Here is a 13,378-nt window from a genome sequence, read left to right as displayed (position 1 = left end):
ACTGTTATTCCTTTCATATGTTCTGCAGCAATGACAATTCCCTGTATAGGGGAAATTATTATAACTTTCAATCATGCACAAGATCACATACTAAAATTTTTATTTTCACAATACAGGTTTATAGCAAATAAATATACACATAAGTCAGCAATTCAGGAGAGAAGAATTTAGACAAATACATCTTGGCACAAACGTAGGAGAGAGCACAGGCTGAGTGGGTGAGCCTATCTTTACAAGAAAAAACTGTAGTGAGAGCCACTGTGGTGCAGTTAGTATGTCAGATAGGATAAAATCACACTGATTAAGCTCACTGAGCAACTTTGTGCTAGTCAATTTCAGCCGCATCTACTTAACCCAGTTGTTGTAAGGTTAAAGTAAGGAAAAGAAAATCATTTATGTTCCTCTGGGGGTGTAGGGGAAATAAAAATGTACTAGATATAATGGGTTGGATCCAGACTGCATTTTCCTATGGTAGAATTTTCCTACTGCTGCTCCCCCCTCCCATGCAGCCTATTGATCTCCATGAAATGCTGCTACTACGGCAATAGAAGATCTTGAGGAGTGAAATGATGAGGTCTAGTTCCAACCCATAATCTCTTGAACAAGAAGATTTACAGAGCTTCCTCTGTACAAGATCCAAGTTACAACAGTTAACCCCCAGCTGCTGACAGTACTAACTTTCAGGGTCTTTGGAAGGGCTTTTGAAAAAAATGGGATGAAAAAGTCAACTTCAATTCAGACTGAGAAAACAGGCATTGAAGAATACGTGTAATGGTCCCTTTATGTACTTGGTCCTACTGTTCTGGGTAATTTTAGCTGCAAATCTGTTGAATTGGTACTGGAGGGGGAAAGACATGGAGCTGTATCTAAATCAGGAGAGAACCTAGAAGAGAGAGACAGAAAGAGATTCTCAGTAATAACCCTTCTCATGCAGAAGATAACATGCTGCTCCCTCTCTGGCATTAAAAGAGCTCTTTGTTGGGGCAGAAAGTATCTTACAATCTTCTAAAAGAGGCAGATTATAAGCATGTTTCTTCAGTGCAGTGGTTATGCTATTTCTAGGCCCAACTGGTGCAAGCATGAGGCAAGAAGAAATCAAAAATTTTCATAACTTGGAAGCCAACTGATTCTTTCAGGCCACAACGGACTAAGACAGATACATACATGCAGATGGGTGTAACTTATATAAACTTATTTGCACAACTGGGTTGGTACCTGTTGAAACAATCTGCAGCATCATGGGTCACTCCCACAGGTAACGCACATACCAGATAATCTCATTTCTCAATTGGGGTCCAAACAGCGGGTTGGCTTGGGCCAGGATTGCTATAAGCCAGCTGCATGCAGGAGATAAAGTAAGAAGGATATGAGCTGAATTAGAAGCCCTGTGCCAATGATGAAAACCAGGAAGATGCCAGGATAGCCTTTTCATAGCAGACAGTCACTAGCTACCAAAGCTGATTAGAGATCACTTAAGCTTATTTCAAGAGCTAAGGACTTAATTCGTTATTCATAGGTATATTGTTAAGAATAGAATATAATCCACTTGAAACCAATATGACTGAAAGTACCTAGTACCATTGTAGAATTTTGAGGAGGAGCTTCCAGGACAGTCTCCCCTTAGCAATGATGGATGATTTGTGGCAAAGACATATCTCAGGGAGCAATTCCTCCCAATGGTTTCTCCTGGAAGTATCATGCATATTCCAAGACAAAGTTTTAGTACACAAGAGTATGTTATAGTGGATCTTGAAGGAGGGAGTACAGTTTCTCAATTGACAGGAGCATATGATTTGAGATGACTTAAAGATGCAGACATGGCTTGTATGTGTTTCTTTGTTGAATGAGGAATTGAGAACCAAGTATCAACTTTAGCCTCAGAGATAAGAGATCACTAACAAAAACACTTGTCCAGAATTTCTTGCTGTACCACCAACAAGCAGGAGAAAGCATTGAATCAAAGCACCTTACCCTAGGTGTATTAAAATGAAAAAAGTAGGTATCCTACTAGGCATAACCAGCCCTCTTCCCACTGATACTCACAAGAGGTAACAGCAAATGGCAGTGGTGACCAACATGGTAATAATCACACTGCAGGGGAAAGTGAAAAATCATAGTTAAGCAGGGTAGTGTTCCAAGCATAGTTTTTCAGGGTCAGGCACAATGCTTTATGCATGCAAACATCCCATCTTATAAGTCATTTTAAATTGAAAGTGTAAAGATATTAATTTAAAACAATAAAATATTGTTTTATTACTATTATACAAATTCACTAGATGACCTTTTGTTGGCCATTCTCTTCCAGCCCAACCTACCCCAGAGGCTTGTTGTGAGGATAAATGAAGGATAGGAGAATAATGTTGTAAACCGCTTTGTGTCCCCCCTGGAAAAAAACTTTGGATACAAATATGATTCCCCTCCCCCGAACTCTGATAATACCAAAGACTTGCAATCTCATAAATCGCGTAAGGGAAACGTGCCGAAATCTCTGAAGTGTCATAAACAGGCCGTAGTGGTTGAGGGGCTTGTAGCTCCGACTTTCGACCTTCCGGCCCGTGAAGCAGGAGCAGCGCTCTGAAAGGCTCTGCAGGCCGGGGTGGGGGCGCAGTTATTATTTTGATTGGGACCGCCTGGGCGCGACAGTCTCTCCATTGAATCATTGAGCCTGCAGCAGGGCTGATGAAGGACGCAACCGAGGAAGCGCTGCAAGGAAGAGGGACTCACCCGCGGTTGGGGCCTTTGGGAACAAGCCAGGGCCCCGCGAATCCCACCAGCCCCCAGAAGATCGAGAAGAGGATGACGGGCAGCGCGAAGCTGTGCGTGGTCATGGCTTTGCCGGCTTGGACTGAGGGACGGAGCTCAGCTCGGGCACCGGAAGGAGGCAGCCACGGAAAATTAAGCCCCGCCCCTTCCGCATCCCCAGTCAGTCACGTGGGAGCTCCGTCAAATCCCCTTCGGGCCCCTATCCTCGCTCAGAATTCGGAGGTGTCGTCCTGATTGGCCGGCATTGCTGCTCATTCAACGACCTTCTCTACGGGGAGGAGAGGAAGGCAGTCCCGCGCGCCCCTGCGGAGCTGGAAGGGGGAGATTGCTAGAAGAGCAACGCCATCCCTAAGAAGCTTCATCTTATCCCTTAGGCCCATGCCCTTACTCTAGGCGAGCTACTGGAAGGAGAAAGGAAATACGAGTTTCACGCTGCATTATAGGGGCTGCTTCAGCTGCAGCTTCCTTTTCATCCTAATCTTGCATTTACACATGCTAACAACTATTGCAGCACTGGTCATTAGGGCAACCAACTAGAGGTAAAGGAAATATACATTTGAAGCTGAATAAAAAAAGGTTATACAGACAGGCATTTCATTTTTTTTATTAAAAAGAAAATGTGATTGTTCAAAACATAAATATGACAGTACATTATTCACTTCAAGTTTAGCATGGCCCTGCTCTCTATGCTCCAACATGCACTACCCCCATGCATTGTAAAACTCAAACATACACAGCACTCCATTATTCATCTAGAACCCAAGGTTAACTCTCCCTTAATTTTACAGTGCTCCTATCATTTCATTCCTCTATAGATTCTAGAAAGAAACACAACAGAGATTAGCTGCTGGCTGCAGCCCCAGCCAAATGACAAACCAGGATCTGAGGCACAGCAAAGATCACCTTGATTCTTCAACACGTAGAAGTAGCTTTGTCACCTGCGCATTCCTGAACAAACAACGCAGATACAGCTGGACAAACAGAAGTTTGTGTTAATCACTTTTTGCAACGAAGTGCTCCCGATCATGAAGTCAAGGTTCCACTCTGAACTGTCCTCTGACCAAATCGGGTGCTCCAGGAAGAGGCTCATACAGCACAGGTTGTGAAGACAGCATCCCTGAGCCCTCAGGCCCAATGAAATGTTCTATCTGGGACAGCAGAGCTATTTAGGGATCCTCCTAAGTTCATGAATAAGCCAAAGAGCCACGCTAAGCAGAATCAAGGACCCTGACTGATGAGTGGCTGCTAAAGGAGTTGGGACATACAGGAGTAGTGTGCTGATACCCAGGGCAACCTGCAGAAAAACAAAAAGAGCAAGAGCTGGCATCAGCAGCAGTAGTTAAACCTCAGTGCAGATGTACGCTTATGTGCCTGCACAGGATTACTGTTACACAGAAGGAACTATACCTAGAAATACCTCACCTGTTGATATGTTAGGTATTGCTTCAGTACATATACATCACAACTATCTAAATAATAAGGGAACAGCTGCCTACCTCTTTTTGCTCTCCTTTCCACTCCCATCTTCCATTGGAAAGTGCCTCCATAGTTTTTCCATTATAAAATGCTAATGGAGGTGCTATGGCAGCAACCTCTTCGCCATCTGAATTTAAAACCAGAGGCAGAGAGAAAAAGGCAACCACTAACAGCATTGTACTGTACTTCCATGATGCAACATTACTGCAGTTCTTTTTATTGCTCAATTTAAGATCAGAACGTACAAAAAGATGTGCAGTGCTATGGCACCTAGTTTCAGTTTTAAATGGTTAACAGAGGCACACTTAAGAGAGTGCTGCCATTAGCCACAAGCCAGTGGAGGGAGGAGGAACTTGGCATTCCTTAATCAAGGCTGCTACTTGCCTCAAGCAAAGAACATGGTTGTGTTAAAAGAGGGAGTCAGTACCTGGAGGTATGCCACAGCCAGTAAAGAAGCCACTGCCATCCTAGTCCTGCGTGGGAGAGGGATCTTCCTGGACAGCAAGTACAGACCTGTGATGGCTGTGACTGATGAGATTCCCTAAAAGAAGAACAGAAAGGCACTCATTGAAAGAATGGGAAGACAGCAATAAAGGAATGGCCCCCATTTTACTGGGCAAGCCGATTCACAAAGCCATGTTTTCAGTGTTGTAGGAATGATGGTTCAGTATATGTTTTTCTTCCTGAAACATGCATTTTAAAAAAATAAACATGGGGTCAAACCCATATTTATATAAGCACTTTCCTCCACTTGTAACTCATATTCCTTGTAGCTACTCTTATGGTGAACCTTCTCCTGGATTCTTCATTTACCAACTCAAACTCTGACCCTAGCAGCTCCCCAGCCCAAACTGATAGCCTCCATATCACCTTTTATGATCTGCCTACCATTTGCTAACTCCATATCACCTTTTATGATCTGCCCACCATTTGCTAACTTCAAGATAGATTGCACAATAAAAAGCAATGTAATCAGGCAGTATAAGGCACTCTATAACACTGCAATAACATTAGGATTACAAAAGTTAGAAAAACAATACAAAAGGGGAAAGTATCAGATATGATACATCATAAAACAATGCAGAAAATGGAATAACTGAAGTAGAAGACAATGCAGTACCAGTAGCTTAAAACATACAATAAGCCTGTTCCTTTTATAAAGAAGCATTCTCCCGAACCATTCTATTATACGGCAGCCCTAGCCCCTTTATAAAAATGCCCTTCTGAACAATTCTGTTTTACACAAACTGTGGATTGATAAAAGTGTGGGAGATTTCTTTGCCTCACAAAGTGGGGACTACAACAGAGAATGGATATGTACAAGCAGTTATCTTACCCATAAGTATGGGGGCACCTTCAGAATGCTTTGCTCAGATGCATTCTATGAACATGTGGATTAGGAGTGCATCCATAACATGAAATGTTTTAAGGAAAGAAACAGACTAAACCATCATTCCCACTACTTTAAGTGAAAACAGCCTTCCCTGGCTCTGCTATTTGAGATCCTTTCACTGGAGTGAACAGAAGACCTTAGGTATGCAATTGCCCCTGAGTTACAGATGCTCACAGTCCACATGCTCAACTACTCTGCTACTTCATACAAGTCCAATAAGAGCACGCTCAATGAAGAGGCTGCTGTTAAGAAGATCAAGATACTTGCCAGGATTCTGTGATCAAACTGCACAGTTGTGGGATTCTCAAAAATATTCTTCAGCCATGGAGAAAAGGCAAGGAGATCATCAGGGATCCAGCGTTCTCCCATCTTGGGGAAGGAATTATATACAAGGCCAGCATCCAGTCCTGCCACAAATGCCCCTGTAATTTCAGAGAAAAGGATGACAACCTGGCAATACACAGGTAGATGGACTAGGCATTTGAGAGTTAAATGTATAAAGGTGCAAATTTAGTTTCTTCCTAGCTACACTGCTTGCAGAAGAAAGCATCTAAACACCTTGGAACCAGAAAAGGTCAAACTCTTCCATGGAACTTGAAGTATGCCATTTTCTGTCTCTTGAAAGAACAAGGTCACTGTAATAATTAGGAAGGTTACCTGAAAGAGCAGTGAGAAAAACAAGGCCTGCTGTTCCATAAGTGAACCTTCTCAAGCGTAGAAGTTGGTGTGTTTCAGGTAACTGGCAAAAGTCAAGCAGAGGAAGGATCAGAGATATATGCAATAACACTTTATATATGCCATAGAAAGCATGAACAAAACAGCCAATTAATATTCCATAGGCAGAGAAACAAACACCTCCAGTGGATTCTTAGCCACAGACCAACATCTTTGCATCACTGTTAAGATTCTAAGTCAGCATCAGTAGCAAAGATCTCTCCCCCTTACTCCTCCTTCTTACACAAGAATGGTCCTGCATTGCTTTTTGAAGGCATGGCTTGTGTTTAATTACATACAATTGTGAATCCAGAAATTTCTACAAAAAACAGTAGGCACTCTTAGCAACTGCCATGAAGGACACACACACTCTATTCAACCCTACCGCCTATTTACCACACTATTGGAGGCCACAATTGTGGACCTCAGAGACATGTTCTTCTCAGGATGCACAGGGGAAGGGGACTTGGTTCAGTTTCTTCTGTTGCATCACCCTATGATTTCTTTTCAAGGAAATATTAGAGAAACGGAGTCACAAGCACTGGAAGAATTGTGGCAATCAAGCTATCTAAAATAGTTCATGCCAGGCTGGAATCTCTGCAGCCTGCATTTCTCTTGCCGGATTTTGTTAACTAATAGCCTTTTGAAAAGTGCAGTGATGCCTACAACAAGACTTCTGCCTGCCCCCCTTCCCAACAAACCTTGTGCTGTGGTAGCAGCAATGAAAGACTGGTCCAAAGGCTGGAGCAGTAAAGAACAAGTGCAGAGCCCAAGTGTGCAGCTAGACGATACTGACTGACCCGAGGGATATCATGACTGTCTGTTTTTTCCTCTAGTCCACTTTTGACCATGTACCAGCCCAACAGACCCTGTGAGAAAAAAAATACCTGGAAATTATAGTGAAATAAAGCCTGCTCTCCTCATTAACACCACGTGCCCTACCTGCCAGAAAACTGGGTCTGTCAACATCAAAACGGTTAAAATCAAAGATCTAGCTCCCTTTCACCATCCCACCTTCCATCATGCCTTTCCAGGAAGTGACATCTGTTCCACCCACACAAAGGTGAGAGAATAAGAGAATGAACAGCCCTTCACAAGCTTGGCCCACTTGTCCCCATTGCACAAATACACTAAGCATCACCATCTGAAGCATCTATGGAGCACATCACTGCCCTATCTTCACATCTATGTCTGCGTAGCCCTGGAGCCTACAAGGAATTCATGTTCCATCCCAACTGCTTTGCATACACCCACAGTCATTGAAGGATTCCAAGGTTGCAGTGTTTTCCCCACCTGGAAGCAGACTAGCCCACAGAGGGCAAGGACACGACCTTTCAGGGATCGGTTCAAGTAGCCCTTCCTCCAGAAGTAGGCTGCTGGGATGATGTAAGCCAGCCCTACCAGCCGTCCCCACATACGATGTGAATACTCCATGTACCAGATGAATTTGAACTCCGTCAGTGTCATGTCATGGTTCAGGCTATTGGATTTGGGGGGAAAAAGAGCCTTTAAAAACCAGCAGCAGCCAGGTAGTGCCATGCTATCCACTTTCCTTTTTCCACCTAGTCTTCCCTTGCAAGAAAGTATCCAATATGCCCTTATCCTCATGCCATTGGCTGCGGTAACCCCTTGATGGTGGCAACCGATATTGTCTCTCTTTTAAGGGAAATCTGGTCTCTGGGAATCTTAGTCCAGCTCACACTTACATTTTGAATTCTGGAAATTGCTGGTACTTTTGGAATTCTGTCTCCCACTCCTGCTGTGTCCGTGGAGGCTTCATCTCCCGTATCAGGTGCCAGTCCACCATGGAAAGACCAGACTCTGTCAGTCTGAGAAGGAGAGACATAGAAATAATTCACTACTGAGGGAGGAGTGAAATGTGGTGGGATGTCTATGGAGATACAGTGATAATGCAGATGACAAGGAAACTTGTCTACCCACAACCTTCTAGTGATGAAGATAAGATTATGTAAACAAAAAACACATCTTTAATTCTGACTGAATTAACTGCTTCAACCTAATTTGCAACCTGGAACTCACTAAAACAGATTAGAAATACCAATCTACATAAGAACATGTACCAAAACATACTGTGAAAAAAATCCACCCTTAACTACCTGAACAGTTAAAACATATGAAGGGATAACCAATTTAAAAGTCATGTAAACTACATACATATAGCAAGGCAGCATTTGATGACTGGGTGCACAGGAAGCAAAACCAGCCTGGAAGAAAGGCTTTGCTTCTGGAGTGTCTTTGGAGGGCCCAAACAAATGTGACACAGATTAAACATTTCCATCAATCTGAAAAATACATTTATTAAAAAGATTTCGATCCCCTATTCTTCAGAATTTGCTCAAGACAGCTAACATCATAAAATAATAAAATACAATTTAAAATAAAAAATTAACAATAACTTCCTCATAAACTAAAACAACAGAATTAAACCTGTCACTAGCATTTTAAAACAACAGTAAAGTCAGTGATGTAACAGTGTAAAAGCAGACATAAAAGCAGGGGAAGAACAAGGCAAAGAGATAAAAGATGAAGTGTGGATGTGTATAGCCACTATTCAGACCATGGTTACATGAGAAGGGGAAAAGCATTTAAGCTTTTAAATCCTCTTGTGTTATGCTAATCTAAACAACACTCCCTGTGCCTTTATCATCATTTTAAAAGAAATGAGATTGTCTTTTAAAGGACATGAGGGTTTTTTCACTCTCATAACTATTGCAGATGGATATTCCACAGTTTTACTCCTCTAAAGTTATATGCTGGCTTCAGATTTCTAGCCATTCTTTTACACTCAGCCTTCTCAAAACTACTGTGTAAGAACGTGGACCTGCATTTATATCCCTCTGCCATATCTTCATCTTATTTTAGTAAAGCCTTAGGACTGCAATCTAGCCTAAATTTCTAGTTTTGTTTGCTGAATGACTTACAAGGATGCTAGACATTGCTGTCAAGCCCACAAACACTACCGTAAGTTATAATCAAAGTTTATTTAAACTTGCATAGTTAAAAGATTCTTTTTCCTTACAAAAATTAGTATTCTATCTAAAGATGGTAAAATTACAGATTAGGATCATTGAGGCATTTCCTGGGAAACCAATTAAATTCGATCAGATCAATTAAATCTGATAGGAAAGATGCATCTCTCCAACTTTTGAATTGTGTGTTTAGTTTAAGATGATTTGGTCAACAAGGGATGTGTACATTTCTTGCTCCAATGTATGTAACCAATCTATCAAGTTACAAGTTCGTGTAGCTGTTTAACATGAATATTTAACATGAAAGCTGATCCACATACTCCTCCTAGTCTTACAAGTAATTTTAAACTGATTATTGTGATGGGTGGCAACAAACTTTTCAGATCAATGAAGGCTACCACCTGTATCCTGGATGTAAGGATCACATCAATGAAGACCGTTAATATAGCAGACAATCATCTGCCTTCTAATTAAAAACCTTTGCTTAAGAAGAATGATGGGGCCAATTATCATCAAGTCTCTAATTTGTGCTTCCTCAGCAAGATGATAGAGACAGCTGTGGCAGAACAACTCTGTATCTTCCTGGATGACTCAGCTGCTCCAGACCTCTTTCAGTCTGGCTTCAGGTCAGGTCACAGGACAGACAACACTGGTGGCTTTAGTCAGCTCTCTCCATTTGAATGTTAACAAAGGCCATACAACTCTATTAGCAATGTTTGACACTGTGGACTGTGCCATCTCATTTAAGTGTTTAGTGGTAGAAGTAGGTTCGAGACCAATTGTCATCAGTGTGGAACTCATCTTGTGGAGTCCCTCAGAGTTCAAAATTATTCCCATATGCTATTCAGACTCTATGTGAAGACCACAGGAGAAATCATTTGTGGATTTGGAGTAGGCTGTCACCAACAGTCTAATGACACTCAGCTCTCTATTTTTCACCCAAATCACCTGATGATACCTTAGAGCTCCTAAATCAGTGCCTTACTTCTTTAATTAAATGGTTAAGGATGAACAAGTTGATACTGAATTTTGACAAAACAGTTGCAATGCTGGTTGGAAAGCTCTTGCAGAACACCATGCTCACCACCTTTGATGGGGTCCAGCTGACTCTCCCTGACTCAGTAAAGAGCCATGAAGTGATACTGGATCTTGCAGAATTACTGAAGAAGCAAGAACGTAACAGCAAAAAAGGCATTCTACCAGCTCCATTTAGCCTGGAAATTGGTCCCCTACCTTGAGCCAGCTCATCTGACCATACAGATCCATACTATTGGTTACTTCAAGGCTAGACTATTATAATGCACTTTACATGAGTCTGCCCTTAAAGATAATTCAGGAACTCCAGTTGATGCAGAAAATAATAAAAATAAATAAGTATTCCATATCATGATATATGCTGGTGTCAGAGCATGCCTATTATTTTTCTATCTAATGTAACCTATGAAGAAAGCTTTACTCTACCATCTGTCTGCACTGGACACCCTAAGCAATCTTAGGTAATAAGACTATGCCTTTCCCCCCCAAAATGCTCTTCTCTCTGATTTATATGGAGTGCTATCGCATTCCCAACTCAAGCCTTATGAGATAAAATTACTGTCTCTGTAGGACACCTACAAAATAAGCCTGTGCTATTCCTTATTAGTAACAGCACAGGATACAGAGGGCAGAGAGAGCTTGTGTTTCTGTTTTTTGGGATCCACACACTATAAGGGACAGGCTGGAACAACCATTCCTTGTAGCATCTTCCAAAGCAGTACACAACAGAAAATGAAACAGACCCCTTCTGAAAGCAGAAAGATCCACTGAATTTATCAGAGCTGGAAACCATAGCAACAGGTAAAAGAAACACAGCCAAAGGCTGTAAGAGGAAAAGGAGGCTGATTTGCTTCACCTAGTGATACCACCGAGCACCACAGCTCCAGCCACAGTCCCACTGCAGATTAGGAGCCAGCGGCCTATGGTTTGATCTCTCACAGCACTGGGGACAACTGGTACTGCCAATCTGGGGTGGGAAGCCACTTCTGACAATGTGCTGTGTTGTGTCCATATTTGTGGGGGTTGCCACCACCGAAGACATTGCTGAGAACAGAGAAGGAAATGGAGTTTATTAACAATTAGTAGCAACCTTCTGACTGCAAGCCCCACCTTCTCATTGCATAGACAACTGAAATGCGAAGGGGTACTTCTCAAACATGACAGAGAATCTAAAAAGCTCATGTTTACTGGTGGTCCCCAGCCCTAAGGAAGCCCGCCTCGCTTCAACCAGGGCCAGGGCCTTTTCAGTCCTGGCCCCAGCCTGGTGGAACGCTCTGACAATGGAGACCCGGGCCCAGCGGGACATATTATCGTTCCGCCGGGCCTGTAAGACAGAGCTGTTCCACCAGGCATTCGGTGGTTGAAGGGGGAGGTGCCATGTCGGCCTCCCACCTTCGGGGGGGGGGGTTCTCCCCACCATTGCACTTGGTTAATTTATTTCATTATTGTTTTGTATATTGATTTTAGTATTGTTGTTTTCTTGTTTTTATTGATTTTAAACTGTTCACCGCCCAGAGCCCCTGGGGATGGGCGGTATATAAATTGAAATATAAATAAATAAAATAAATTTTTTGCAGTGGTCTTATACTTCTCTTGCTACCTCAGCCAGTCTGTTTGCAATGCATAAAACACTATTCCAAGAAGCACAAGAACTATTAGTGAGGATTATCAGAACATTTTTTTTTTACATTCAAGATATTCTTAAAACATCACTACAGGGAAGTGTGTAAGGAGGGTATGAAGGCAATACAGCCAGCTACCACCCGTGACAGAATAGTAGACTTGATGGATTTGAGGAACACAATTCCCAGGTACCTTATGATCAGATTACTTGCTTTCCTCATAGCCATGACTGCCTTAGTAATAAAGAAGTGCATATCAAATTCCAAACAAGGGATGAAAGTTAAAACATCTCCAGGTCTTTCATTGGGAAAACACTGCACTTCACAAGGGTCGCTAGCCCGTGCCCCAGTTACCATAGGAACATCCTCATTCTAGGGATGGCTTAGCTTTAAGTCTTGATCTGCATTTTACATAGCATCATCAACATGCACAGCTCTTTATAGGTCTCTGCTAGGAGAAGTATGCAGCCTGACATAACAGAGATAATAAAAAGAGGTTAAGTTAGGATAATAAAACAAAAGTTCTCTGGCACCTTAAAGGCTAATGACATTTATTTCCTTATGAAGTTTTCTGAATAGCAGCTCACTTCTTCAGATACATGAAGACATCCAATATACACTTTTATTACCAATATACACACACATGCATATTACACATATGCATAGCTTTCACCAGGTGATGGGGACTAAGCAGAAGGCATGCCACTAGATGAGGGGATAGAATGCTAAGGAGGCAAAATGAGTCCCATCACCTCAGCTCATAGGTGACAAATAACCATTTTTAAATGGTCCAAAACAAAATTACAGTGGACAAAGCATGTTTCTCTATTGCAGCATAAACAAATAGGAGTCTTGTGGAGCCTTAAACACAAACAACCTTTTATTATAGCACAACCTTTCATGGATTAAAGATGATGAAGTGGGAGTTAATTCACAAAGACTTGTGCTAGAAGGAAACTTGTTCACTTTTTAAGTAAAACAAAACTCTCCACATTAAAAAAAAACACCTCCGTGACAGTAAAAACCTAGCACAACAACGAGACAGGTCCTAGTCAAGACCATTCAATTACGTCAATTCGCTCGTGCACTTTAAGCAGATTAATTTAGCACAGCCTATTCTACCGCCCAACTCTGCTACATGTATAGACCAGGACTAGAAGATGCCTCTTCGATCGAGGGAGTATTTTTAATCACCACAGACACCAAGCTCCACCTCTGAAGGTACCTTGCCAGGGAAGGCTCCTCCTCCTCTACGAGGGGCTAACGCAAGCCGAGCTCCTCCAAGGAAAGTTCGCAGCAGCATCGCTTCTCCAAACAACCTGGAAGCAGTTTCTTTCTAACACACGAGCGCTCACAAGCGTTTCCGGAACGCAAGAGGGCATCGC

At 42.3% G+C, this 13,378-nt stretch overlaps 2 protein-coding genes across 2 annotated transcripts; both read right to left on the bottom strand.

Annotated features, from left to right (window-relative positions):
• Window positions 1-83: 83 nt before the first annotated feature.
• Window positions 84-2,899, bottom strand: LOC129332163 (V-type proton ATPase subunit e 2). The gene is made up of 4 exons (XM_054983059.1): window positions 2,725-2,899; window positions 2,044-2,091; window positions 1,216-1,337; window positions 84-883 (listed from the first exon to the last, which is right to left on the bottom strand). Exons 1-3 carry the CDS (start codon window positions 2,826-2,828, stop codon window positions 1,244-1,246), a joined length of 246 nt encoding a protein of 81 aa, XP_054839034.1. The 5' UTR covers window positions 2,829-2,899; the 3' UTR covers window positions 84-883; window positions 1,216-1,243.
• A 452-nt stretch (window positions 2,900-3,351) lies between these two features.
• LOC129331993 (cytochrome c oxidase assembly protein COX15 homolog) lies at window positions 3,352-13,378 on the bottom strand. Its single transcript, XM_054982725.1, has 9 exons — window positions 13,219-13,378; window positions 11,228-11,415; window positions 8,053-8,175; window positions 7,640-7,826; window positions 7,048-7,215; window positions 6,290-6,371; window positions 5,900-6,054; window positions 4,667-4,780; window positions 3,352-4,057 (listed from the first exon to the last, which is right to left on the bottom strand). Exons 1-9 carry the CDS (start codon window positions 13,294-13,296, stop codon window positions 3,926-3,928), a joined length of 1,227 nt encoding a protein of 408 aa, XP_054838700.1. The 5' UTR covers window positions 13,297-13,378; the 3' UTR covers window positions 3,352-3,925.

Source organism: Eublepharis macularius, chromosome 6, assembly GCF_028583425.1.
Source record: "Eublepharis macularius isolate TG4126 chromosome 6, MPM_Emac_v1.0, whole genome shotgun sequence".
NCBI lineage: Eukaryota > Metazoa > Chordata > Lepidosauria > Squamata > Eublepharidae > Eublepharis > Eublepharis macularius.
Note: the sequence above shows the minus strand (reverse complement) of the source record. Positions and strands in the feature narration are given on the sequence as shown.

Bases quoted from the DNA above. Each gene is read 5' to 3' on its own strand.
- LOC129332163 (XM_054983059.1), bottom strand. From the start codon at position 2,828: ATGACCACGCACAGCTTCGCGCTGCCCGTCATCCTCTTCTCGATCTTC. The intron at 2,092-2,724 runs GTGAGTCCCTCT...TTTCCCCTGCAG, and splicing joins CCCAAAGGCCCCAACCGCGG to TGTGATTATTACCATGTTGG. The intron at 1,338-2,043 runs GTGAGTATCAGT...TCCTGCATGCAG, and splicing joins GCCATTTGCTGTTACCTCTT to CTGGCTTATAGCAATCCTGG.
- LOC129331993 (XM_054982725.1), bottom strand. From the start codon at position 13,296: ATGCTGCTGCGAACTTTCCTTGGAGGAGCTCGGCTTGCGTTAGCCCCT. The intron at 7,216-7,639 runs GTGGGGAAAACA...TTTTTCTCACAG, and splicing joins GTGGGCTAGTCTGCTTCCAG to GGTCTGTTGGGCTGGTACAT. The intron at 6,055-6,289 runs GTAACCTTCCTA...CTGAAATTACAG, and splicing joins TTTTCTCACTGCTCTTTCAG to GGGCATTTGTGGCAGGACTG.